Genomic DNA, 26,492 nt, shown 5'->3' with positions numbered 1-26,492 from the left:
TTGTGAGTATAGATCTTGCTATAAAATTGTATATTATATAAAGTGATTCATCATCTCATTTCCATCTTTATATTATGTCAGCAGTGTGGATTCTTCCCCATACAAAAATATCTCAGAATCCACATATATAAGGTCAATAGTTTTGGATTATGGGCCATACAAAATAGTTAAGGCAAAACAACTTTAAACAAAGCAAAATATTGGATGTCCCTATTTTTACTAACCTTTTTAGCTTGCCTGAGCACAACATGCTCATGGTGAGCTTTTGTGATCACCTTTTTATGTCCCCCACCACTATAGTGGGGGACCTATTGTTTTTGCCCTGTCTGTTGGTTTGTGTGTTTGTTTGCCCCTACTTTAACATTTGCAATAACTTTTGCAATATTCAAGATAGCAACTTGATATTTGGCATGCATGTGTATCTCATGGAAGTGCACATTTTGAGTGGTAAAAGGTCAAGATCAAGGTCATCCTTCAAGGTCAAAGGTCTAATATATGGGTCAAAATCGCTCATTTAATGAATACTTTTGTAATATTGAACATAGCAACTTGATATTTGGCATGCATGTGTATCTCATGGAGCTGCACATTTTGAGTGGTGAAAGGTCAAGGTCATCCTTCAATGTCAAAGGTCAAATATATAGCTTCAAAATAGAACAAACACATATCTTGTTTAACCAGGTTTTCCAAATGAAAAAACTGGTAATTAGATTGGCGAATGTCATTGGGCGGGTGGGCTGGCGGGCGGGTGGGCCAGAACAAGCTTGTCCAGGCCACAACTATGTTGTTCATTGTGTGATTTTAAAATCAATAGGCACATTTGTACACCAACATTGGATGGTGTGTCATGCGAAAGAATTACGTCCATATCTGCAATGTCAAGGTCACACTTTGAGTTCAAAGGTAAAAAATGGCCATAAATGATCTTGTCTGGGCCATAACTATGTCGTTCATCTTGAGATTTGGAATTACTCGGTACGTTTGTTCACAATCATTGGACGGTGTGTCATGCGAAAGAATTACGTCCATATATCCACGACTAAAAATAGATTGAATTTTTACACAAGGGGAGTAACTATGAACAATCAGTAGCAATGCACATTTTGAATTGTCTCCCTTTATCAGACTTTTTTTTTCAAATTGAAATCAAGGTCGCTATGACTAAAAATAGATTGAATTTGACACTAGGGGGGTAAATAGGAACAATCAGTAACAATGCACATTTTGAATTGTCTCCCTTTATCAGACTTTTTTTCCAATTGAAAACCTGTTTTTTGTGACAATTTTGTCCCTTGTTCCAGTGTGCATCTTCAATATTGGCTGTTTAACGCTCTAGTTTTTAAGTGTTCTATTATCCAAGAAATGAACCGAAACTCCTCAAAGAGTTTTTTTAAGTGCATGTTGATAATGACCTGTTTTAAATACAGTAATAAAGCTTATCATTTACAGCCTATATAGCCAAAGGCTTTTACAATAAAATGAACATAAAAAACTATCAAAAAATAATTTTACAATACCACCAGAAAACAATGTTCAGAACTTTATGTGTAATTTTGATTTAAATGTATGTATCTTTAATGTTGTATGTAGTTTTTTTACTGAATGTTTGATGTTTTATTTTAACATTTCATGCAAATGTGTGCAATCAAAATTTAAAAAAATGTCTTTGGAAACTATTTATGGTCAATTACAAAAGCTAATGTGTTTGCATGTTATGACCAAAAGAACGAAACAAATAATATACAACTTTTTTTTTATTTAAGAGCTTTTCAGAAAATTTGTCAGAATTTCAAGGACTGTCATCAGGGAGAAAAGATGGTCTTGTCAACACCGAAAAAAAAATGAAAGACAAAAGTTTGCTATTAAATGTTCTCACACATTTTTTGTTTGCTGAGCTAAAAGACACTGCCAGAATTAGAAGGTAATTGAGTATAAAGTTAAATTTTAAGTATTGTATTCAACAGTTTTGTTCTGCTAATTGTACCGGTATATGTACAATATAACAGTTAATATTTTAATTATCTGAACGAACATTTTGAGCCCAGTGTCTCACATTTGTTCTTTAAGCCCATGTGGTTCTTTTTTGAGGATAGTCAAGTTTTCTGTAAAATCCCATTTACTCAGCACACCTTTTTTGAGTCTAAAATCTTATGGTATCGTGCTAATTTATAACTCTGTAATTGTATCACATGTAAATTAGTGTCAATATTGTTCAGAAATAACCTCTTGTGTATTGATTCTACACTTGATCTTGAATTAACACATTTCACATGTAAACATGCTTAGTTAAATTGTAAGTTAACAAAACAAAAAAAGTTTCCAAACTGAAAAATTATTTGAAATGTTTTACAATTAAACAACTCTTAAGTCTTTCCAACAATTTACTTGTGTACTTTAATAATGAGCGAGTCGGATTTAAATGCATTCAACTTTCAGATGGGTAGCAAAGAAGCTGAATGTAGAATTTGCAGACATGCTGGCATCAAACACTGGCAAGTGGATGAATCAAATTCAGGTAGGAAGGCATTAAACAAAAACCAACTGTATAATCAATGAAGTTGAAAATTGTGTGAGAGATTGAAGCTCATGTGTGAAAATATGCTCCTTCCTCTGTTTCTGATTTACAAAATTATTTCAGTATGATTTTAAAAAATGCCTTAAAGTTGGTAACAAACGTGTAATATTTTTTATATAATACATGTATATTATAAAAATGTAATACAGTAAAACTGCGATAACTCGAGGAAGCACGGGACTGACCTCGATGCTCGAGTAATCGCAGGTTTCGAGTAATCCATGGTATTATTTGTATTCACTGTCTCGGTTGATGATGCTCAATTTCTGACCGCAAATGCTTTATTTACATGTTAGACGGTGCTAGAGAAAAAAGGCTTTGCAAAAATCGCTTAAGGTTACAGTATAATAAACAAAACAATACGGATAATTGTAAATTCGTTTTAATTAATTCAACATACACACAAAACACATATATAATAACAAATACCGGTATTCCATCAATATTCAATGTTCATGTAGCATATTAAAAAAGCACACAAGGCACGCACATGCGCATGAAAAAAACAACAACTAAAAACAAAATTATCACTACACACTTTGTATTTTATGTTCATGTCCCAGTCTGTGTTAAGCGTTGCTTGAAAGAATCGTCGTACTACATCTAGCGCTTTGTTGGCAATTTGCAGTGTTTCTCAAAGGATGACAATTTGCAGTGATTCTCAAACTGCAACTAACTTCACACCTAATAGAGCGTCTTTTGTCTGCTTGATTGCGCTGTTTTAACAACTCCAATATTTTTAGCACTGACCAGACGAGAAAGTGTCCTCAAATAATTGCCAGTTAATTAGGTGTGAAATGCCTTTCAGGGACCGGCACACATCCTCGAGTTATCCAAAATCGCATGTTTGAGTTATTGCGAGTATTTTTATAAAGAAATTAAAGGAAAATGCTAGGGACTTCCTTTAATGCTCGAGTTATCGCCAGTTTTCGAGAAAATCGCCAGCTCTAGTTATTGCAATTCTACTGTTCATGAAATATATGATGTAGACATAATACAGGTATGTGATAATGTGTCTCTGTGGTATTGACAGGTGAGAGATTTTAACCTTGGAAGCAATTTCCCAACAGTCAAAGACTTTGAGCTGAAAAAAGTTGAGATGTCCAATGATAAAGATGTAATACAGGTATGTGATGTAATACCTGCATATATGAAAGATACAGGTATATGTTGTAGATATGATAAAGCTATATGATGTAGATATGATACAGGTATATGATGTAGATGTGATACAGGTATGTTATGTAGATATGATACAGGTATATGATGTAGATATGATACAGGTATATGACGTAGAATGATACAGGTAGATATGATAATGGTATATGATGTAGAAATACAGGTATATGATGTAAATGTAATAGAAGTATGCGTAAAGCTCTGGTTTATGTAAATATCTTTAATATGAAATGACAAATAAACCCCATTGCAGCAATGATTCTTCATCATCGGAAGTTTGAAGATGTGAATGTTTAATCAAATTTGAAATTTTTTGCCGTTAACATTCATGCAAATTAAATTAGGTCATCCTGATTGAATTCCTACATTAGAGAACTACAAATAACTTTGAATTTATTGATTTAAAAAATATATATTTTCAATATTTCAATTTCATTTAATAGCACCACAAATGTCATGATAATTAGACTGCACTATTCCATTGTTACAAAAGGGTCAGAACATCTTTGCTTATACAGGACGCTGATGTTGAAACTTGCAAGCAAAAATCTGAACACATGCTATGATTTGTTGCAGAACTTGGACATTTCTCTCGACATCCTGTACGACGGTGGCTTTCAGATAACACTTGACGTAGACGTGATATTCGGTGCCTGGGCATACCTCTCCATACATGTCACCCACTTGTCGGGCAGGGCCAGACTGCAACTTTCCAGGATCCCATTTACTCATTGGTCGTTTTCTTTTTATGAGGTACGATTGTTTTGAATGTGTGCTATAAATTGCAGCAATTTGATATACTTATTGGTCATTTTCACTAAACGAGGTACAATTGTTCTATGCCTTAAGTACGAAATGCACATACACATGATGCTCTATGGTTTTTAACATTCCATGAGGTAAAGTTTCCTGGTATTTCAACCATTTGCTATAAAATTCATAAATGAAATCTACTTGTTGGTCCTTCTCAAGAAGCAATGTATTTATTTGTGCGTATGATATTAAATACACTCAAGAAATTTACTAATTTTTCTTTTTCACAAGCTCCAGATAAGACATTGGCCATTTGTTGTTGAATAAAAAGTTTACATGAGTAACCTTTGTTTAATGGGCTTAGCGCAAAATGTACCTTTGTTAATGAAATATTATAACATGACACTCAGTGATCTTCCAATAGAAAAAGAAAACAATTAAATCATGCTGATTATTGGATATAATAAATCAAAAATTAAATTTCTCAAAAAAGTATTTTAGTTTTTGCATTTTTTTCTAAAACTAATACTATTCATTCTATTGTCATTTATAACACTGATTTAACAAAGAATTCATGTACATGTCACTGCTGTTTTGCTTTTTGCTGTGTCAGTGTGACAAGTATGCTAATGTAGAATGCGCAAAGATGGATGCGACATACACAAATCCATTATAGCTATACATTATAAATGTTATTGAAATAGCTTTTTCCAGATTATGTTTTAGATTCAGATGATTTTTTTGCTGATTCAAACAATAATATTTATAGTTCTATGTTATCTTTCATACTAATCCAAGCATTGCACTGTTTTTGCAGGAACCTAAAATGGAATTCCAAGTTGACTCAAGATTTAATGGGAGACCAATACCACAAATATCATCTTTGATTGTAAACCAGGTATGAATTGAGCCGAGCTCTGTGGAATGGGGATTTAATGCAAGTGTCTAAAAAGTCGTCCCAGATTAGCCTGCGCCGTCTGCACAGGCTTATCAGAGACAAATTTTTCCATCTAAACTGGATTTTTGCTAAGAAGAGAAATTCTTGAAACAGAAAATATCATAGAGCTGTGTCTTCCCTGATTATGCACTGGCTAATCTGGGAAGACACTTTACACACATGCATTAAAAACCCCTTTTCAAAGAGCATGTCTCAATTGGTCAACTTTTTTGTAAAATTCAAAATATTAAGCTAATGCTATGTTTGATTTATTGATAATAAGTGTTAAGGTAGCGCACCTCTAATGATTTCCCGCGATTTCTTCGAACGTTGAAGAGCCTACTATTAGGTGCCGTAGCCTAGTGGTTAAGGCGATAGACTAGAAATCTTTTGGGATATTCCCACGCAGGTTCGAATCCTGCCGACGACGTATACTTTTTTGCGACGCGTTTTATTTATTTTCTAACGTAATTTGATTTAAAATGGCATATAAGCTATATTATTGTTAAATATGTTGCAATTTTTATGCACATTCTTCAATTATTAAAATTAAAACAACGTTATGGCGAAATTGGGTGATTTATTGTTGAAAATACGAACCATGCATGTTGCATTTTTATTTTTATTTCAAAAAGTAAAAGGTAAATCTGTCTAGTTCTTGGTATTTTTGCTGTATATTGTGTTTCTATAAAAACTAAGTTTAAAATATGACTTAAATGATACTATTTTGAATTTTATGACACTTTGTTTTTAACCGACCCAATTTTTTCTTGGCTGAAATCACTTACATTTCATGGCGCTCTTCCATAGATAAAAATTTGTAAAAAATAAATGTCTGTAAAAGAATACTTAATTCATCTTGTTTAAACTTCAAACACCTTTACAGCATCTGTACACACCAACTGCATGCCCATATTTGGAAATTTGAATGAATTATGGAACTTTTATATACCCCAGGGGTGAAAATAAACTGGACAAAAGCCGAGCGTGGGGGTGGTTTTGAAAAAATCGGTATATTTTAAAAAAAAAAGCATGGAAAGCCTACCTACAAATTTGCATGTAGTTCAGTGAAATGATGCTGATTAAGAAAATAATTAATTAGATTATATTTGGATATGTGCCCATTAGGGGTGCGCTACCTGAACATGCAGCCAGAAAAGCACATTTTCTGCTATTATGTACCTACCATTCCCTACACTTTTTTTTGATGCAACTACTAACCTAAAATATTGTGTTCCTTAAAGTATACATGTCAGTATGTCCCTGGATCTGGATATCTCAGTTAATAGAAAGCCTGACTGTCAACGGGTCTATAGTTTAAATCCCAGCCCTGTCACATAAATTACGTGGGTATTGGCCATGATATCATTTCTATGTACATTCACATTCTCTCTTAGATGGCCAGTTGTCAGTAACTGAAATAACTATATGAACGATACAAAATAAGTACTGGCAAACCGGATATATTGCTTACAAAGATTTTTGCGCAGGTACAGTGTGAGGTTAATTGAATGCCATTATAGGTCTAAAATCATAGTACTGTTAATGTAATAACATTAATTCTATAAAACAAATATCTTTATTCAGGTTTATACTTTTAGTAACTTTTATATGAAGCATGTTCAAATTAAATAAAGGTTTTTTTTGTCACCCAATTTACAAAAAATCTTTCAGGGTATCTTGATTTGCTTTTTTTTTCAGCTAAAAAGAACCATCAGAAAAAAGCATGTTTTACCAGCATATAAAATGAGGTTTAAACCATTGTTCCTGCCATGGGAAGAGCCATCTCTAAATCCAGAAATGTGTTTCCGTGGTAGAAAGCTGAGTCAAGGGCAGCTGTCAGTCAAGGTGCTCAAGTGCAGCCGACTGCAGCCATTACCACCTGACAGCAAGCTGTTTTGTACTGTGTCAGTTGGTAAGCCATTAATAAATTGTTTGTCAGTGTCTTTTTTACGCCCATAATCTATGATGTCTTATTTAAATACAGAATCATGATTTGAATTCAAATATATACCATTTTATGGGCTGCCGTCAAGAAAGAAGCTAAAGCAGTCGCACTGATCGTCTGTCCGTCCGTCTTTCGGCACCCAAAAGTGTGTGCATCTGTCCATCTATACAAAGCTTCGTGTCTCAGCCATAATTTTGCCATATATTAATGGATTGTCAATCAATCTGGCACCATTTTGCACAACATGCTGTGTGCTACACTTGTCTCCCTTTTTAAAAGGTCAAGATCCCACTTAAATGTCAACGTTGGACATCAAACAGCTTAAAAAACTCCTTATTCAGTCATAACTTTGCCATATTTAGGTTGTTTTTTTTTTTAAACTTGGTGCATATGTAAATTATTTTAACACAATATGTTGCTTGAACACTCGTCTGCTCATTTCAAAGGTCAAGGTCACACTTGGAGGTCAAAGTCAAATTTGACAACAAATCTGTGTTTTTTTACACAAATGAGATTTTAGACACAAGTGCAATGTAGGGGCATCAATTGCCTATGGACACATGTCTTGTTTTTCAAATATTTAAATAAATCGGTGGTCGTGAAAAGGGCAAAATTTTGATTTTGTACACACTGTATTTTGTTGCACTGATGTATATGTCACAGTCACAAATTAATTTACAAATGGTTGATTAAATCTTTACACCCAAAAATATGGAAGCATGTTTTTATATTAAAGAAACAGCATTTACCGTTTGTGTACTTGATGTAAGTTCAGTTACGTAACAAATAATAAACAGCCACAAAATGCGTTGACTTTTGTAAATTGCTTGTGTATAATATAGGCGATTTTGTGACCAGTATTGTTGTATAAAATTTGTAATCTCTGTCCTTGTGTTGCAGATAAAGAGAAAATTGAGGACGTATGGAAGCACAGCTGGCAAACTCTCACCCTTACCATTCAACCGAGGGCAAATGTGCCCCTGGGACTGACTCTCAAAGAGGTACCTGCCTGAAATACCTTATAGTTACCTCTCTGTACCTGTACATACTCATTTATTCCATTGTAGCTTAACTCTTTCAGTGCGGGAACCGAGTTTTGAAGGCCTTTGCAAACAGTTTGGATCCAGATGAGACGCCACAGAACGTGGCGTCTCATCTGGATCCAAACTGTTTGCTATTATGATAGTATTCTTTGAAAAATATCAAAGAAAATGCTTATTATAGAAATTCAGCAGACGACATTTTAGCAGACGACAAATTTCCCAGCATGCAAAGGGTTAACTTTGTCTTGTGGGTGAACATTCTGGAAATAGTCCATCAATTGCATTTGTCTATTATAACTGGTGATGTATTTTTTTAAACTGGACACATGTATTTAGCATCATACCTAAATGTCATGGACCAACGCCCATAGCTTGACAGCCATTTAAAGATATATATATATAAGAGATATATTTGATGCAAGAGCCTATAATAGCTCTGTAACTGCTAAATGTACAGCCATGCAAATGAAACTCCACACATGTATACATGTATATGGTCTAAATAAAAGGTCACTGACAAAATATCAAAAATTGGTTTAAGTTCTACAAATACTAGGGCGGGCTGTTCTAAAATAACTTTGCTTTTATTGTTTTTTTAAGGCTTGACCTTGAAGCTAATGTATTTGATATTGGAACATTGAGCCATTACAACAGTTTTACACTTATACCTTTGTTATATGTTTATGTCTATAGCAATTCTCTGGAGAGAAGACAGAGAAAAAGCGAGTTGTGACAGACAAAGTCACCCCTGATAGCCCTGCGGCACAAGCTGGCCTTTGTAAGGTGGGTGGGGAATGAAAATGAAAAATATCAATGTTATAAAATGATATATGTGTTATATGGCTGAGAACTTCGTATTTACATTCCTGAAGAAGTAAGGAAGTATGTACAGGTATGTAGACATCGGTCCATAGGTCTGTGCATAGACATAAACTTTTCTGCAGGCTTTTTCCTACACTTTTTTACATACAACATTCAAACTTACAGACATTGTTCCTTATTAGCTTATCTATTTTTTTTTAATTATGAGCTATTGTCATCACCTTGGCGTCGGTGTCGGCGTTGGCGTCCGGTTAAGTATCAATGCTATTGCATTCAAACTTGGTACACTTACTAACTATCATGAGGGGACTGGGCAGGCAAAGTTAAATAACTCTGGCTTGCATTTTGACAGAATTATGTGCCCCTTTTATACTTAGCAAATTGAACATTTTGGTTAAGTTTTGTGTTTAGGTCCATTTTATTCCTTAAGAATCAAAGCTATTGCTTTCATACTTGCAACACTTACTAATTATAATAAGGGGACTGTGCAGGCAAAGTTATGTAACTCTGACTGGCATTTTGACAGAGTTATGTGCCCTTTTTATACTTAGAAAATTGAAAATTTGGTTAAGTTTTGTGTTTAGGTCCACTTTTTTCCCAAAGTATCAAAGCTATTGCTTTCATACTTGCAACACTTACTAACTATCGTAAGGGGACTGTGCAGGCAAAGTCATGTAACTGTGACTGGCATTTTGACGGAATTATGGGCCCTTTATACTTGAAAATTTGGTTAAGGTTTGTGTTTTGGTCCACTTTACCCCTAAAGTATCATAGTTATTGCTTTCATACTTGGAACACTCACAAACTATCATAAGGGGACAGTAAAGGACAAGTTGCATAACTCTGTTTGTCATTTTTAAGGAATTATGGCCCTTTTTTTACTCAGTAACTTTGAATATATGGTTACATTTTGTGTTTAGATCCACTTTACTTCTAAAGTATCAAGGCTATTGCTTTAAAATTTCAAATACTTTCATGCTATCATTAGGTGACTGTATCTGGCAAGTTGAATTTTACCTTGACCTTTTGACCTTTGAATGACCTTGACTCTCAAGGTCAAATTATTAAATTTTGCTAAAATTGCCATAACTTCTTTATTTATGATTAGATTCGATTGATACTTTGACAAAACAACTCTTACCTGACATACCACAATAGACTCCACCCAAACCATCCCCCATGCCCCCCCCCCGAACCCCCCCCCCCTTTCCCCCTACCTCCCCCCCCCATTATTTATTTTTTTAATAAAAGAATATCTAATAAATGACCACCACACCCTCATACTACACCCCCCCCACCCCAAAAAAATAATGTTTATGCCCCCGGAAGGGTGGCATATAGCAGTTGAACTGTCCGTCAGTATGTCAGTCAGTCTGTCCGTCCGTCCGAAAAAAACTTTGACATTGGCCATAACTTCACTTTCACTTTTTAAGATAGCAACTTGATATTTGGCATGCATGTGTATCTCATGGAGCTGCACATTTTGAGTGGTGAAAGGTCAAGGTCATCCTTGATGGTCAAATTTATGGTGTCTATCCGTCCGAAAACTTTAACATTGGAAGACCTGTTTACTTCTACGGATTCGCCGTAGTTACTACGGATTATTTGGCTAAACTACGCACTTTGGATTTGTACTGCAAAACTATGGATCCATCGATCAAAATGGTCAAATTTCAGTTTTTAATCGTACTTTTGCTTATTTTCAGTGTTTGCGTGTAATTTATCAATCATAATCATTTTGGCGCTTGCGTAGTAAGATACGTTAAAATTCAATCCTCCTGGGGAACGGGTGCTGATTGAGCTTGTCAAGTCGTCACCGAACAGTAACTGACTTACGTATTGGTTCGCAAATTTAGTCGAATATATACGATTTTACGTTGCTATCCAGTATACTTATCTCTCTCTCTATTGCGAAGAATACCGACGATAGTAGATGTATCGGGATTGAGCACGCCTGTTTTTACACACGTCTAAGATGGCGGCAAGCATACGAGAAATTGCGATTAACGGCAAAAATAATAAATGCCATTAAAATTAACAACGGATATAATATGGTTATTAGGGAATGTATTACCTGTGTCAATTAACGCAAAATACTATGTTTGAGATAAAAAAAACAAAATCAAATATTTATCAGAAATCTGCACAGTGACTGTGCGTCACGAAAACGAGTGTTGGAAAATTGGAGTTCAGTCTACTCACAAAGTTAAAGCATTTATTATAATAAGATGAGTATTGTTTGAAAATGGAAAGAGACAAACTTGATTTGATTTATATGTTAGTGGATATGTGTATACTCAGATTCATATGCATATTCTGCTTTATTATGTTTGTTGCGCTGTACAGTTTAATGAAATTGCATTGAACTGAGGTTGTCAAGTGCAAGATATTGAAAGGTAAACAAATAAAATATATTATTTTAACTCCATTTAATACATCATTAACACAACAAGAACACGAAAGGGTGTTTGTCAGTATTTGTTTATGTTTTCCCCTTATGACATTTAATTAAAAAGATACTGAATTAAATTAATAGCTGCTCTTAAAGAGCTTATGATCAAATGGTGTATTTAAGAATCTATAGATTATTGCAAGTTTAATATGCATGTGGATGGATATTAATTAAATATTGTCTTCATTGTAAGAAGACATTAAAGCAGCACTTTATAATATAAAAATGCTGTCAAACATGCACTTGAAAAAAATTAATTCTGTTACTTATAATCATATTTATAATGCTTAATGTTTCCCAATTTCATGGTTTATCGCGCTATTTTTCCAATTTCATGGTTTATCGCGCTAATTTTCCCAATCCAAATGGCACAGGCTGTAACAAAAAAAAGCAAAAAAAATCACTTTACAGATTAAATTATTAGCAAGTAAATTCATCTAATGCTTTATGTACTGTTAAACTGATATGTGACCCAGTCATGGTGTTTTAATGCTCAAAATGATTGAAAAGGTTAAAACTACTGACAACAGCCCAAAACAACTGAGAGATGCCCTCCATACTACTGAGAAGCAATCTGTAGGGTAAACAGGTCTGCATTGGCCATAACTTTTTCAATATTCAAGATAGCAATTTGATATTTGGCCTGCATGTGTATCTCATGGAGCTGAACATTTTGAGTGGTGAAAGGTGAAGGTCAAGGTCATCCTTCAAGGTCAAATGTCAAATAAATGGGGTCTGTCCGTCCAAAAACTTTAACATTGGCCATAACTTTTTATGTCCCCCACTATAGTAGTTTTGTTTTACTTTGTTTTTGCCCTGTCTGTTGGTCTGTTGGTTGGTCTGTTGGCTTGCGCCAACTTTAACATTTGCAATAACTTTTGCAATATTATATTTGACATGCATGTGTATCTCATGGAGCTGCACATTTTGAGTGGTGAAGGGTCAAGGTCAAGGTCATCCTTCAAGGTTAAACGTCATATACGGGGACATAGTGTTTCACAACCACATCTTGTTTAATATTGAAGATAGCAACTTGATATTTGGCATGCATGTGTATCTCATGAAGCTGCACATTTTGAGTGGTTGAAGTTGAAGGTCAAGGTCATCCTTCAAGGTCAAAAATAAAATAAAATTCAAAGTGGCGTTCTCATGAAGCTGCACATTTTGAGTGGTGGAAGTTCTAGGTCAAGGTCATCCTTCAAGGTCAAGGTTATCCTTCAAGGTCAAAGGTCAAATGTTTTCAAATTTCAAAGCGGCGTTCTCATGAAGCTGCACATTTTGAGTTGTGGAAGTTCAAGGTCAAGGTCATTCTTCAAGGTCGAGGTCATCCTTCAAGGTTACAGGTCAAATTTTTTATTTTAAAGTGGTGTTATCATGAAGCTACACATTTTGAGTGGTGGAAGTTCAAGGTCAAGGTCATCCTTCAAGGTCAAGGTCATCCTTCAAGGTCAGAGGTAAAAAAATAATAATTTCAAAGCGGCATTATCATGAAGCTCCACATTTTGAGTGGTGGAAGGTCAAGGTCATCCTTCAAGGTAAGGTCATCCTTCAAGGTTTAAGGTCAAAAAAATAATATTTCAAAGCGGCGTTCTCATGAAGCTGCACATTTTGAGTGGTTGAAGTTCAAGGTCAAGGTCATCCTTCAAGGTCAAAGGTAAAAAAAATAAATAATTTCAAAGCGGCGCAATAGGGGGCATTGTGTCTCTGACAAACATATCTCTTGTTTTTTTTCAAACATGGTTAAAAAACACAAATATTTATTTTTATTTTTTTATTTTTGAAATACCGTCCAACCATCCCACCCAAGAATCCCCCCCCCCCAAATTTTGTTGTTTTTTTTTGCATTTTTTTTTGCATTTTTATTCCCCCTGATCGAAAGATCGGGGGTATATTGTTTTTGGCCTGTCTGTCATTGTATGTGTGTGTGTGTCCCAAAACTTTAACCAAAACTTTAACCTTGGTCATAACTTTTGCAATATTCAAGATAGCAACTTGATATTTGGCATGCATGTGTATTTTATGGAGCTGCACATTTTGAGTGGTGAAAGGTCAAGGTCATCCTTCAAGGTCAAAGGTCAAAAAACAAATTCAAAAACTTTAACCAAAACTTTAACCTTCTTCATAACATTTGCAATATTAAAGATAGCAACTTGATATTTGGCATGCATGTGTATCTCATGGAGCTGCACATTTTGAGTGGTGAAAGGTCAAGGTCATCCTTCAAGGTCAAAGGTCAAATTACTGGCTTCAAAGCGGCGCAATAGGGGGCATTGTGTTTCTGACAAACACAACTCTTGTTGAAAGATAATGTAATAAATGACCACACCCCCACAGTATACACCCCTCTCCACTCCACCCCTCCCTTCTTTGTGATTGAAATTGAGATATGTCCCTACACCTTTAAAAAGAAAAAAAGATGAGCGGTCTGCACCCGCAAGGCGGTGCTCTTGTTATTCCCCGCCATAGGCGGAGGGATATTGTTTTGGCATTGTCCGTCTTTCCATCCGTCTTTCCGTCCGTCCGGGGCTATATCTTGGAAGTGCTTTGGTGGATTGCATTGAAACTTGGTATGAGTATATATATGGATATGAGGATTATGCACGCCAAATGGCATTGTACACCATCTGTAAATAACGGAGTTATGGCCCTTTGTATCTTGAAGAAATGCTTTTTTGAGTGTCAAATATAACACTTTTGTGTCCAGAAGCATATTGGTGGGGGATATCAATTCAACGAATTTGCTTGTGATATGAAGTTGTCCTACTTTAAAAATAACAAAACTGTTGATCATTTGTATCCCCTGCCAGGCAGAGGGATATAGAATTGTCCTTACCGGTCCTTCTGTCGGTCCGTCAGTTCATCCGTCTGTTACAAAGGTTATTATCTGCGGGGGATATCAATGCTCCATTTTTGCTTGTTTTACTTAGAATTTCTGTATCATTATTATTGTTACTGTAAACTTTGTAAGCACACAAACAATCTGTAATGGCAATATAAAGATGTATTATATTTGGTATGTTTATTAGTCTACTACGGTTTATGAAAGCAGGGGCCATGAATGGCGACATTCAGGCTCAAATAATTCATATACCCGATAGACTTATATTGCAAGAAGAAAAAAAATTACTCAGAAACCACAACGCCCGAAAGTTTAATGTTTGATGTGTAACATTGCACTGTGATTGTCTACAATATTTGTTGACAAAACACTCTTTGTGTCAAAACTGGCACTCCCCAGGGTCCAATTTTGTATAGTTCCAACTTGCTAGATATTTCAACATGCGGCGGTATGGTGTATTCATCACAACTGTGACTTGTTCTAGTTTCAACAGTAAAATTTTAATTTAAAAAGTTTTTGTTTTTTAAAAGTTAAGCACAAAAGCCTTGTAAAATATGTATTGTTTGTATAATAAATATTAATCCTGTTACACATTGTGCAAGTGGGACAAATAATTCATTCTAATAGAATAAATAAATATTGATGCATATTTGAAAGCATATAAAATACTGCCAATGCTAAGGGTACTGTAGAGTGTTACCATAGTCGTTTAAGCTGGCATAAATCTGGAACTTTTTAAAAACATTCCATCGGGACAATTAAATTATTTTACTGTGTGCTAAATGGGAAAATGTTGAATATCAGTACAGGTATGTGTTTATATTTACTGAAAATTAAGCACTAGCTATATTAAACTTTATTAATATATACTCAGGGTGACATCATTGAGTTCATATGCAATGTGCGGGTCCTGTCAATTCGCCACGCCACAAAACAGATGAAGACTGCCACCGAAAATCTAGTGTTGACCGTCCGACGTAATAGACGCTTGAATGACGTGATTGATGAAGAGGAGCAGCCAAATGTGAATGAGGTCCTAGATTTTGAGGTACGTCTGTCGGCCAAATGTGAATGAGGTCCTAGATTTTGAGGTATGTCTGTCAGCCGAATGTGAATGAGGTCCTAGATTTTGAGGTATGTCTGTTTGTGTCTGCTATTGTAGTTGTGTGTGTACATATTAATTTACCATAAATTATTTCATTTCATTCCAAAATGACACTATGGAGTAGTGGATAGTGATTATAGTGTCTGCCTACTATTACAGATTGAAGTAGCAGAAACAAATGTGGACAGCAAGGATGATTCCAGTGAATTTGTTAACATTAACTTGAAGGAGTCTTCAAAACCACAATTCCAGCTGGAGAACCCAATGCCCCCAAACAATACCATGCCAGCTAAATCTGAATCTCCAAAACTGAGCAATAAACTTACCCAAAAGTTGCAGTTGGAAAAGAAGAAACTCTTCAGTCAGAGTAGTGACAGGCCAGAGAGCTTACATGAAGCGGACATTGCTAGGGGAAACTCTAGGGAATCTATTTATAGCCATGATGACAGCACTGATGTGAGCAGCCAATCATCTGCAAGCAGTCTTCTTAAAGATGGCTCTCAGTCAGCAAAGTCGTCCCCTCAGAAAATTACAAAGGATGGTAAACAGGCCAGGGCTATGAGTGACACTAACATTAGCAAGGTAACTTGGTTTACTTGTAGTTTATTTGTTTATTTTATTAATTAAATTGAATTTAAACATGTGTTTAATAAGCATTAAAGAATAGGCGCATTTGATTATTTCTGTAACAAAGGACCTGGTTTTGCATTGTTTTAAATAGTGGCAAGCCTCCATGGCCACTAATAACATTATGGGCATAATTATACATTTTATAGGCTCTTGTTTTTAATTGTTCACCTTGTAAATGAGTATTTAAGTCATCTTATATGATTGAAGTTGTTTACAGTTAGTGGCAAAATTATGTGCATCTAATACTGATAAACAACTAAGCTCAGCTAACCTTGCCCAGATTATGTGCAAAAAGGTTATTTGATGTTAATCTTTTCAATTTTTACCTGAACATGCCCTGCTGAGCTAAATGGTTAACCAGACAACTGCCCTATTTGAATTCAATGATCAAAAAATGGAAAATGGCTCTAGAAAGTATTTCATGACAAAATTGAAACACAATATGTGGCTTTTCTAGGAATTAAATCTTGAATCTTGTTACAAACTTACCCTTTAAAAGCTGGGCTAGCCATGCAAAGGAATGTGCTGGGAATTTTGGGGGACAGAAAATTAGGTCTTTCTAATGCACTTATTTAGGTATCAGATGGGGATAGTGTCAGCATATCCAGTGACATTGGTAGTTATGGCAACCAAGCACAGGATCGCAGGATAGGAGAGACAGCAACGAGGGAACTCCAGTTTTCAACGGTACCATTGCTTACAAATACAAAGAATATAAGTTTGAGTGTAACATTGAGGACCAATTTTTTGACAGTATTTGCGTTTAAATACCATAATGTGCAATCAGTTATTGAAGATTGTAGAATGTCTTATTTGTTACATGTGTATGAAAAAAATTCGAACTTTAAACTGAAACTTTTAGCTTTGAATTAACTAATAGGGGTTTCACTTCTATCCATTGGTTTTTGTAGCGTAATAAATATTGTGTTTGCCTTGCCACAGCAAGGTCCCTGATTTAAACCCCACTGTGGAAGTGTTCTTAAGATCTTCCCTTATGGGACCAAGTGTTTTTTCTACCTGGATATGGACATAACGTGTGTCAGAAAGCTTTAGGCTTAAAATTTAATGTAGCCAAAAGAAATAGGTTAACTAATTGGTTACATTAAAAGGTTTCTTACATATGGAAACTTAAATCGTTGCTCGAACATTTTTATGCAGGATCCTGAGTGGGGCGAAGAATTTGAGTTTGACTGTAACAAGGAGGACCAATACGTGAATGTCTGCGTCTGGTGCAGGGTTCAGACCAACAGGAACAGCAAGCCACTCCCAGTCCCTGGTCGGGGGGAGGGCGGGGCTAAACTGACCCCACCCAATGACGAACTGCCATTCTACAATGTGACCACCAAGATTGGATATGTAAGTACCATACCTGCCCCCAGAGCACGGAATTTGTTTATGCTAACTTTTTGTCCTAATTGAAGATATTTAATGTAAAAGAAATCCTAGCTCATACGTAACAAACTTTCTCATTGGTTACTAATTTAAGCTTTAGATTCTGTTATTGAAATTAAACACTTTTTAAGTCAAAGCACCAGTCTTTTGTAGAAATTTTATTTGACTTTTAAATAAATTGATGTAGACAATGTTTTTATTGTTTGGTTCACAACTTTAACTTAGAAGGGAGTTTCAAAAAATGCAATATAAGCTTTTTATGTCCCCCACCACTAAAGTGGGGGACATATTGTTTTTGCCCTGCCTGATGGTTTGTTTGTTGGTTTGCATCAAACTTTAACATTTGCCATAACTTTTGCAATATTGAAGATAGCAACTTCATATTTGGCATGCTTGTGTATCTCATGGAGCGCACATTTTGAGTGGTGAAAGGTCAAGGTCATCCATCAAGTTAAAGGTCAAATACATGGGTCAATATCGCTCATTTAATATACACTTTTGCAATATTGTAGATAGCAACTTGATATTTGGCATGCATGTGTATCTCATGGAGCTGCACATTATGAGTGGTGAAAGGTCAAGGTCATCCTTCAAGGTCAAAGGCAATATATGGGGGGACATAGTGTTTCACAAACACATCCTGTTTTTAATTTTTTGTTATCAAAGTTGAAAATCCTGGTTGAAAGATCGGAATAAGGCAGGCTTCTAGGCAGGCGGACGGTATGTGTCCATAAGGTGGTTTTCCGAAAAAAAATTAATTAATCAATCTTGATGAAACAATGGATATACCAGACTTGCATGGAGATCTATCTATATATAGTATTTAGGATGTGTTGGGCAAAGGTCAAGGTCTGCAAAAATAGAAACATGGTTTTCAGTTAAGTGACTTGAGTTTGGATGGAGGTATTGCCCTGAAAATTTGTGTGTAGGCAGCTTACATGCAAACCTAGCATAACATTGCACAATTATTCAAATTAATTCAATTATATTAATAAAATGTTGAAAATCTGGTTTCTTGACGCTGCCATGTTTCTTGTTCATGCATTATTTGAGAGGCAAATGGAGGTAAATCTAGAGATTGGACAAATTGGTTTGACAATGCATTTTGCAGAAGCAAAAGTCTTGGTTAAAAATTGTTTGGAAGAATTTTACATCTAAAAGAATCCTTTTTGGAGAATGACCCTTATTAATCCCAAAGCAATTGGCCAATAAGTTATCATTACTCAGGATTAGTGTCTGCTTTGGGTTCCAATGTGTGATGTATTGAAGTCCAAGTCCACATGGCAAAGAATTTGTATAATGGTGTAAGGAATATGCAGTCCACACTGCAACCAGAATGTCCAGAGTTTCAAACCCTTTCTTCAAGCATTTTGAAGATTATTCACAAACTTTTTAAGTACTGTTTTTTCCAAGGAAAGAGACTTTTTCAGTGCCTCTAAACGCGATTATGGCAATCAATTTAACACATGTAGTTGTTTTTTTTCCCGCTGAAATTGATTAAAAAAAGTTAATTTTGTGCCTCTTATTTATTTCTTTGCAGGCCAGTATCCTACTGTCTGACGTTGCTGCCAGCTGTCTACTGACTCTACAGGGTGACGCCCAGTATACTGTTTACCTCAAACCACCGGAGGAAAACATCACCGCTTCGTAAATATAAAAAGTTTTGCTTTATAACAAATGCTTAACATTACTTTTTGAGTGGTGTTCTGGGAAAACTGGGCTTAATGCTAGTTTGTAAAGTGCCGTTCCAGATAGGCCTGTGCAGTCATATTAAGCCATAAACAGCTTGAACATTCCTGTTTCAGCCATAACTTTCCCATTTATAGGTGGATTTTAAAATAACATGGCTCAAATGTAAACATTCATAAGATGACATGTCATTGAAAAATCTCACACAGGTTTCTTTAAGAGATCAGAGGTTAAAATTGTCCATAAAACAGGATGAAAAATCCTGTCTCAGCTATAAATTTGCCATGAATTAACGGAATTTAGAATAACTTTGCCCAAATATAAACCATTATTTGACGATGTATCATATATTTAACTTCGGTAGCCCTACTTCAAAGGTCAAGGTCAAACTAAGAGGTCAAACATCAAATTAAAAAACTTAAGTTGAATGTGGAGGCATCTGTGTTCTATCGACACATCTGGTTTTTTTATACTTAATTTAAGCTTTTAGTGTTAGTATAGTTTAATTCATTCATGTGTTAAGTGATGACAAAATGTGACGTTTTAATTTTAAACTTCTAAGTACCAGTAAATTTAATTTGTGTTGTAATGTTTGAGTAGCTTATTTGTTTCATTTTGTTACAAAAGTATAATATTTATATTTTTTCAGAAGAGCCAAGATTCCATACAGCAGTCACCCAGGCTTTGATCCTACAATATGCCATGGGGACATAACTCTGTCATTTGTTCACAAACCATTTGAAGTAGTTAGTAAAATGGAGCGAAAAATTATTGTCAACAATGTGTTGAACCCTCCATTAGAAAGAATGAGAGCACAATCCCTTCCAAAAGTGTAAGAAATAATATAATTTGTGTTTACTGTAAACGTATAGAAATTTGTCGGTATGAAATTTCGTGGTTTAATAAAAAACAACTAATTCGTAAACACGTAATTTCGTGGATTTCAAATTTTCGGGGAAGATTGACAGTCATAATAATTTTTTTTAAAACAACCAGAGTAATAACGAAGAATAATCTGCTAATCAGTGTTGACAGCAAGGGTTGAGGTAAATGTGCACTGAAGCATGAAAGTGTTGCTGATAATTGTCGATAAGAGAGAATAAGCGGCGATCTTGTGGGTCCCCGCTCGCTAATTGCCATCAATGTTGTTTTGACAATATTTGCAATTCTCTGCTCAATCGGTCCCCTAGTATTAATAACTGAGTCATATGGTCCCCAAAATACAGGTGTGAAAACTGTTATGTCTCTTTTAACTTTATTGACATATGTGATAAATCTGAAAACTATTAATTTGACGACATCATGTAAAAGAGAACAAGCGTTGATGTACAGTTTAAATTCCGTGCTTGATTTAAAAAGTATTATTACCCAAACACTTATCCAGAAAACAACATATTGTATTACCTAGCATATCTCAATCAAATATCTCAGATAACCGAAAACAATAGAGAATGTCGGAAAGGACCAATTTCGGATTAAAAATGTAAAAATAATCGTTGGTACTTGAATTTGTGGTTCAGCGAAACAACGGAATCAACGAAAATTCGTACCACACGAAATTTAATGGTTTTACAGTATGATGTATGTTCTTTATTTTGCTAAAACTTATGCTTTAATTCCTTTATTTCCTGACGTTGTTTCAGGTCAGGACAACAATTATGTTAATTTATGTTTTGTATTCACATACAAGATCCCTTGATGAAATTATTCTCTAAAAAAGAGCAATGAGTTTACATAAACGAATCTGAGAAACTAGAAAAAGATACTTAATTAGTGCATGTTTAATTGAAATAAACTGTGTTATGATTTTCACTTGAATTGACTTAAATTTAATTCTGCTAATAATGGGTCATTTTGAATACAATTTCTAAGAGAATTAATTTGATGCAATCCATTTATTATCAATCGAGAAATTATGAAAAATGTAGATTTAGCATGACATTTGCTTGTAAATACCTGTGTCATATGAGGATCTTACAAGACTTTATTTATGAATAGCTTTACTTTATAAAATATAGCCATTTTCCAAAAACACCCACAAACAAGATGTGAGAGTGATGTTTATTGGATTCACTGGGTCGGTCGGTTAGTTGTTCCCTTAAGTACATTAAGTGTTAAAGTTTGTGGAGCAAATTTCTTCCACAATTTCAAGGGATAAGATTGAATCATAAATAAAGTTATTCAACTTGAAACAGTTGATCATGCCCATACATTTCCGAGTAATTTGTCCTTGCAAATTGCTGACTAAACAGTGCAAGATGATTATTTGTTCCTTTTGTGACAATGCTCTAGTTTACTGCCAACAAGCATCATGGTGTTTTTTTGCAGGACGATAGATGGTCAGCACAGTTTCCATGTTGGTCAGTTTCCATCTAACACACACTGTCAGTTTTGTGGCAAAAAGGTGAGGCCAATAATTATGCTGAGTTTCTCAATCCTACCCAGTCAAAATGTAAAGTGGCCTGTACGTTGTTAAGAAGAACGATTCTTGATGAAGCTGATATTGTCTGATTTTTAGCTCGACTATTATATATGAAATATATATATAGGAGAGCTATCCTACTCACCCCGGCGTCTGCGTCTGCTTTAGCGTGCAAATGTTAAAGTTTTTGTACTACCCCAAATATTTTCTTTGTCCCTTGACATATTGCTATCATATTTTGCATACTTGTTAACCAACATGACCCCAACCTATAAATAAGAGCAGACAACTCTATCAAGCATTTTGTCATAATTATGGCCCCTTTTCCACTAAGAATATGCAGCAAATGTTAAAGTTTGCGTACTACCCCAACTATTTTCAATGTCCCTTGACATATTGCTTTCATATTTTGCATACTTGTTAACCATCATGACCCTAACCTATAAACAAGAGCAGACAACTCTATCAAGCATTTTGTCATAATTATGGCCCCTTTTCCACTTAGAATATGCAGCAAATGTTAAAGTTTGCGTACCCCATTTATTTTCATTGTCCCTTGACATATTGCTTTCATATTTTGCATACTTTTTTACCAACATCACCCCAACCTATAAACAAGAGCAGACAATTCTATCAAGCATTTTGTCATAATTATTGCCCCCTTTATACTTAGAATATGCATATTATTGATAAATCTATGTTAAAGTTTGCGTACTACCCCACATATTTCCTATATCCTTTAATATATTGCTTTTATATGTTGCATACTTGTTTACCAACATGACCCCAACATATAAACAAAAGCAGACAACTGTATCAAGCATTTTGACATAATTATGGCCCCTTTTACACTTAGATAATTGAACATTTTGCTTAAATTGCCATAACTACTTTATTTATGATCACATTTTATTATTACTTTGACAAAACAACACTTACCTGAATACCACAATGGATTCCACCAAAACAATACCCCACTCCCCTACCCAGAATCCCTTCCCCCGCCCCCCCAACCTCCCCCCCCCCCAATTTTTTTTTAAACATCTAATAAATTACCACACCCCACATTATACCCCCTCTCACCCCCCCCACCCCCCTACCCCCCCCCAATTTTTTTTTAAACATCATCTTATAAATTACCACACCCCACATTATACCCCCCTCTCACCCCCCCTACCCCCCCCCCCCTCCTACCCCCCCCCCCCCTAAAAAAATTATGTTTGCCTTTTTTATCTTTGAAAGATCTTCTAATAAATTATTGAATATGAACAATTTCCCCATGATGGCTTTCATTATACTGTCAAGCACTCGAATAGTCGAGCGCGCTGTCCTCTGACAGCTCTTGTTAATTTTCAAGGTTAGCCAGATAATCTGTGACAAAACGGCTATTTATATATATTGGTGGCAGAGCTTAGAATAAGGTTGTTGCTGTTAGAGTATTTAAACCACTTGTTTTGATATTTTATTCCTTTAGTCTGTGTATTTATGTAGTATTCAAATATTAAAGGGTATTTTCATTTTTATCATAGACCATAGATTTAATTGTAATTGGTTTTCTTGTAATTTTGTGCTGTAAACAAATATTATGGCTTTTTTTGTCATATGCTAATCCCTTGTTTTCTGCTTGATGCAATCATTATCAAAATTGTTCTCATGCACATTTGTAAGTTAACATTTTTGGTGTTTTTTTTTTATATATTTAGTTATTTTAATTTTATTGTTACTAAACAATGCCATCAGCATGAAAAGACATCAAATCAGTATAAAATTTTTCAAAATGAAATTTTAAGTTTTTTTCTGTGAATGATACAATATATATATAAGAACTGACATGCATGCAACAAAATGTTGATGTATTATATGTGTCCTATCTCCCATCAGATCTGGTTCAAGGGTGGACAGCAGTGTTACACATGCAAGATGATATGTCACAAGAAATGTGTGGACAAGTGCAAGATTCAGACCAAATGTACAGGGTAGGTTTGAAAAATAGCGTTCGACTCTTTATACATGTACATGTTTGGTCATTAACCCTAGTAACTCGCAGTTAACCCAAGTAACTCGCAGGCTGTTTCTGGTTTTACGCTGTTTGCTGCACATCAGTAACTAAGGGTTGGAAATAAAGCCTTAAAAACTTGAAACTATTAAGAAAGTCATTTAATTAAATTTAACTTTCTAAGGGACTACAAATGCGTAAAAATACATATCTAAGTGGTAAAGGATAAAATAATCTATTAAATATGCCATTAATAATGCTGAATGAACATGTATATATTTCTATTCAATATCTATTTCTTGTTATTAAGAGTTGGATCTCTGAACACTTCTTTAGATAACAGTGAATATCTAAAATAAAGATGAATATGTCCATTTATCTCAATATTAAAACTACAACCCATACCAGAGAAGGAGTCATAAGCAAGAAACAGCCACAAATGTTAAAGGATAATATCATACATGGAGTTCAAAGGTCAAATTGTTTCAGGAATAGAACTTTCTTTTTGCCCATGAGTTTAATATGGGGAAAAATAAAATGGCCTTTATATGAATAAAGGTCTAGTTTATACAAAATTTTCACAAATTAACTTCTTAAATACATTCGTTGAACCTACTTAGTGACCTTAAAAATACACTAAAAATTATGTGCTTTATGCATAAATAATCAAAAGGCTTTTTCAAGATTAAAAATATCCTACTATCTATTGAAAATAAAGAATTATGCAAGTGATATTAATAATCAGTCATGATTAATGAAAAACAAACTTCTAACATTAATAAAAAACAAATGTTTATATATATATATTTTTTAAAGTGAAATAATAACTCTCTTTGAAAAATTGGATTAAAACATAATAACCACTCTAGCACTATAATCATTTGCTATCTGTTTTTAACTGTTGTTTCCTGTAAGTTTCAAAGATGAACTGATATATGTTTTTATATGAGTAACGTTCTGGGAAAACTGGGCTTAATGCATGTGAGTAAAGTGTTGTCCCAGAAAAGCTGTGCAATTTGCGCTGGCTTATCAGGGACAACACTTTCAGCCTCAACTGGATTTGGGGTTAAAAGTGACCCCCTGTAAACCAAAAATTTATAAAAGTAGTATCGTCCCTGAATAGCCTGTGCTTTATGCACTTGCATTCAGCCCTGTTCACCCACAACGTGGCTCATATTAGAAACATTTTTTTTTAATGCCATAGCGACGGCCCAGTGATGTCTAGTAAGCCCAGTGAACCCTGGCTGGCCCCTGTACGGAGTGTGGCAAGTGTTGGGGCCAGTCTGGGAGAGTCTGAGAGGAAGGTCAGGGAGGGCAAGTCCCTCATGGGGTCAGTGCAGGCCAAGGTCAAGGGGCTGATTACCACCAGGGACCAGCAGTCTCTCCCAATAAACATTCCCAATAGTAAGAACATTACCTTGGAAATATGCCAGGGTGTGTGATTTTTTTATAAACCTCAAGGACAGAAAATATCCTCTTACTTGGTACACCAAAGCTATTATTGTTATTTAGCAGATTGTTTCAAGTTAATTTCTGTTTGTGAAGCAATATTTGCATTAAAAATAGGAAAATTATTTGAATGTAGGAGTGATCACACCCCTTGTACTAATGTCACTACGCCAGCTTTGAGAATCTTAATCAGATCCAGAAATTATCACTTATTGAAAGCAACTATGTTATGCTTACATTCAACAGATTTGTAACCACTTTTACAATTGTTTTATGTATATTGAATGTGGTAAATGTTTGCTACGGTCATAAAGCTATGTCTTTATAATTAGATTTTTAAGACACTTACTTAAAATTAGGTTTTGAATTTTTTTCATAAACTGGGAAACTCTATATAAAGCTTTTCTTAAACATGTCCCTCTCAAAACATAACCATTACCTTAAATCTCCAGATGCCATACCCAGCAGACTGACCTCTGGTGGGAGCCCCAGTAGAAGCCCAAAGAGGAGCCCCAGTCAGTTTGAGAGTGCTACAGACGGGCACATGTCTGGCATGAGGAGAAACCTGTCCAACAAGTCGCTTGATGATAAGGTATGTATTAGTGATATGTAAGTGGCTTGTAACCCCAGTGACAGACCGAGTAAGGGGTGAATTGATATGTAAGTGGCTTGTAACCCCAGTGACAGACCGAGTAGGGGGTGAATTGATATGTAAGTGGCTTGTAACCCAAGTGACAGACCGAGTAGGGGGTGAATTGATATGTGAGTGGCTTGTAACCCCAGTTACAGACCGAGTAGGGGGTGAATTGATATGTAAGTGGCTTGTAACCCAAGTGACAGATCGAGTAAGGGGTGAATCGATATGTAAGTGGCTTGTAACCCCAGTGACAGATTGAGTAAGGGGTGAATTGATATGTAAGTGGCTTGTAACCCAAGTGACAGACCGAGTAGGGGGTGAATTGATATGTAAGTGGCTTGTAACCCCAGTGACAGACCGAGTAGGGGGTGAATTGATATGTAAGTGGCTTGTAACCCCAGTGACAGACCGAGTAGGGGGTGAATTGATATGTAAGTGGCTTGTAACCCAAGTGACAGATCAAGTAAGGGGTGAATTGATGTGTAAGTGGCTTGTAACCCAGTGACAGATTGAGTAGGGGGTGAATATTTTTGTTTGTTAAGGTTACACTGACATCTAGTCTGCAATTGTGAGCGTCAGTTGTAGCCCCCGTGTAGAACTCATCGATTGGTGCCTGGAGAATAT

The 26,492-nt window shown here is 35.2% G+C and overlaps 1 protein-coding gene across 1 annotated transcript in view; it reads left to right on the top strand.

The window, feature by feature from the left end:
* Nucleotides 1–26,492, top strand: part of LOC127879967 (PDZ domain-containing protein 8-like) — a 29,546-nt gene that overhangs the window by 1,066 nt on the left and 1,988 nt on the right. The window contains exons 3-20 of the mRNA XM_052427112.1: nucleotides 1,764–1,921; nucleotides 2,437–2,515; nucleotides 3,609–3,701; nucleotides 4,331–4,507; nucleotides 5,325–5,405; nucleotides 7,146–7,359; nucleotides 8,293–8,393; nucleotides 9,129–9,218; nucleotides 15,423–15,596; nucleotides 15,813–16,235; nucleotides 16,860–16,970; nucleotides 17,442–17,639; nucleotides 19,216–19,322; nucleotides 20,014–20,196; nucleotides 21,693–21,768; nucleotides 23,668–23,762; nucleotides 24,987–25,186; nucleotides 25,684–25,823. Of these exons, the coding sequence (XP_052283072.1) occupies nucleotides 1,764–1,921; nucleotides 2,437–2,515; nucleotides 3,609–3,701; nucleotides 4,331–4,507; nucleotides 5,325–5,405; nucleotides 7,146–7,359; nucleotides 8,293–8,393; nucleotides 9,129–9,218; nucleotides 15,423–15,596; nucleotides 15,813–16,235; nucleotides 16,860–16,970; nucleotides 17,442–17,639; nucleotides 19,216–19,322; nucleotides 20,014–20,196; nucleotides 21,693–21,768; nucleotides 23,668–23,762; nucleotides 24,987–25,186; nucleotides 25,684–25,823 (2,700 nt within the window). The remainder of the gene's footprint in view (nucleotides 1–1,763; nucleotides 1,922–2,436; nucleotides 2,516–3,608; nucleotides 3,702–4,330; nucleotides 4,508–5,324; nucleotides 5,406–7,145; nucleotides 7,360–8,292; nucleotides 8,394–9,128; nucleotides 9,219–15,422; nucleotides 15,597–15,812; nucleotides 16,236–16,859; nucleotides 16,971–17,441; nucleotides 17,640–19,215; nucleotides 19,323–20,013; nucleotides 20,197–21,692; nucleotides 21,769–23,667; nucleotides 23,763–24,986; nucleotides 25,187–25,683; nucleotides 25,824–26,492) is intronic.

Source organism: Dreissena polymorpha, chromosome 4, assembly GCF_020536995.1.
Source record: "Dreissena polymorpha isolate Duluth1 chromosome 4, UMN_Dpol_1.0, whole genome shotgun sequence".
Lineage (NCBI taxonomy): Eukaryota > Metazoa > Mollusca > Bivalvia > Myida > Dreissenidae > Dreissena > Dreissena polymorpha.
This window is presented reverse-complemented; position numbering and strand designations above follow the sequence as displayed.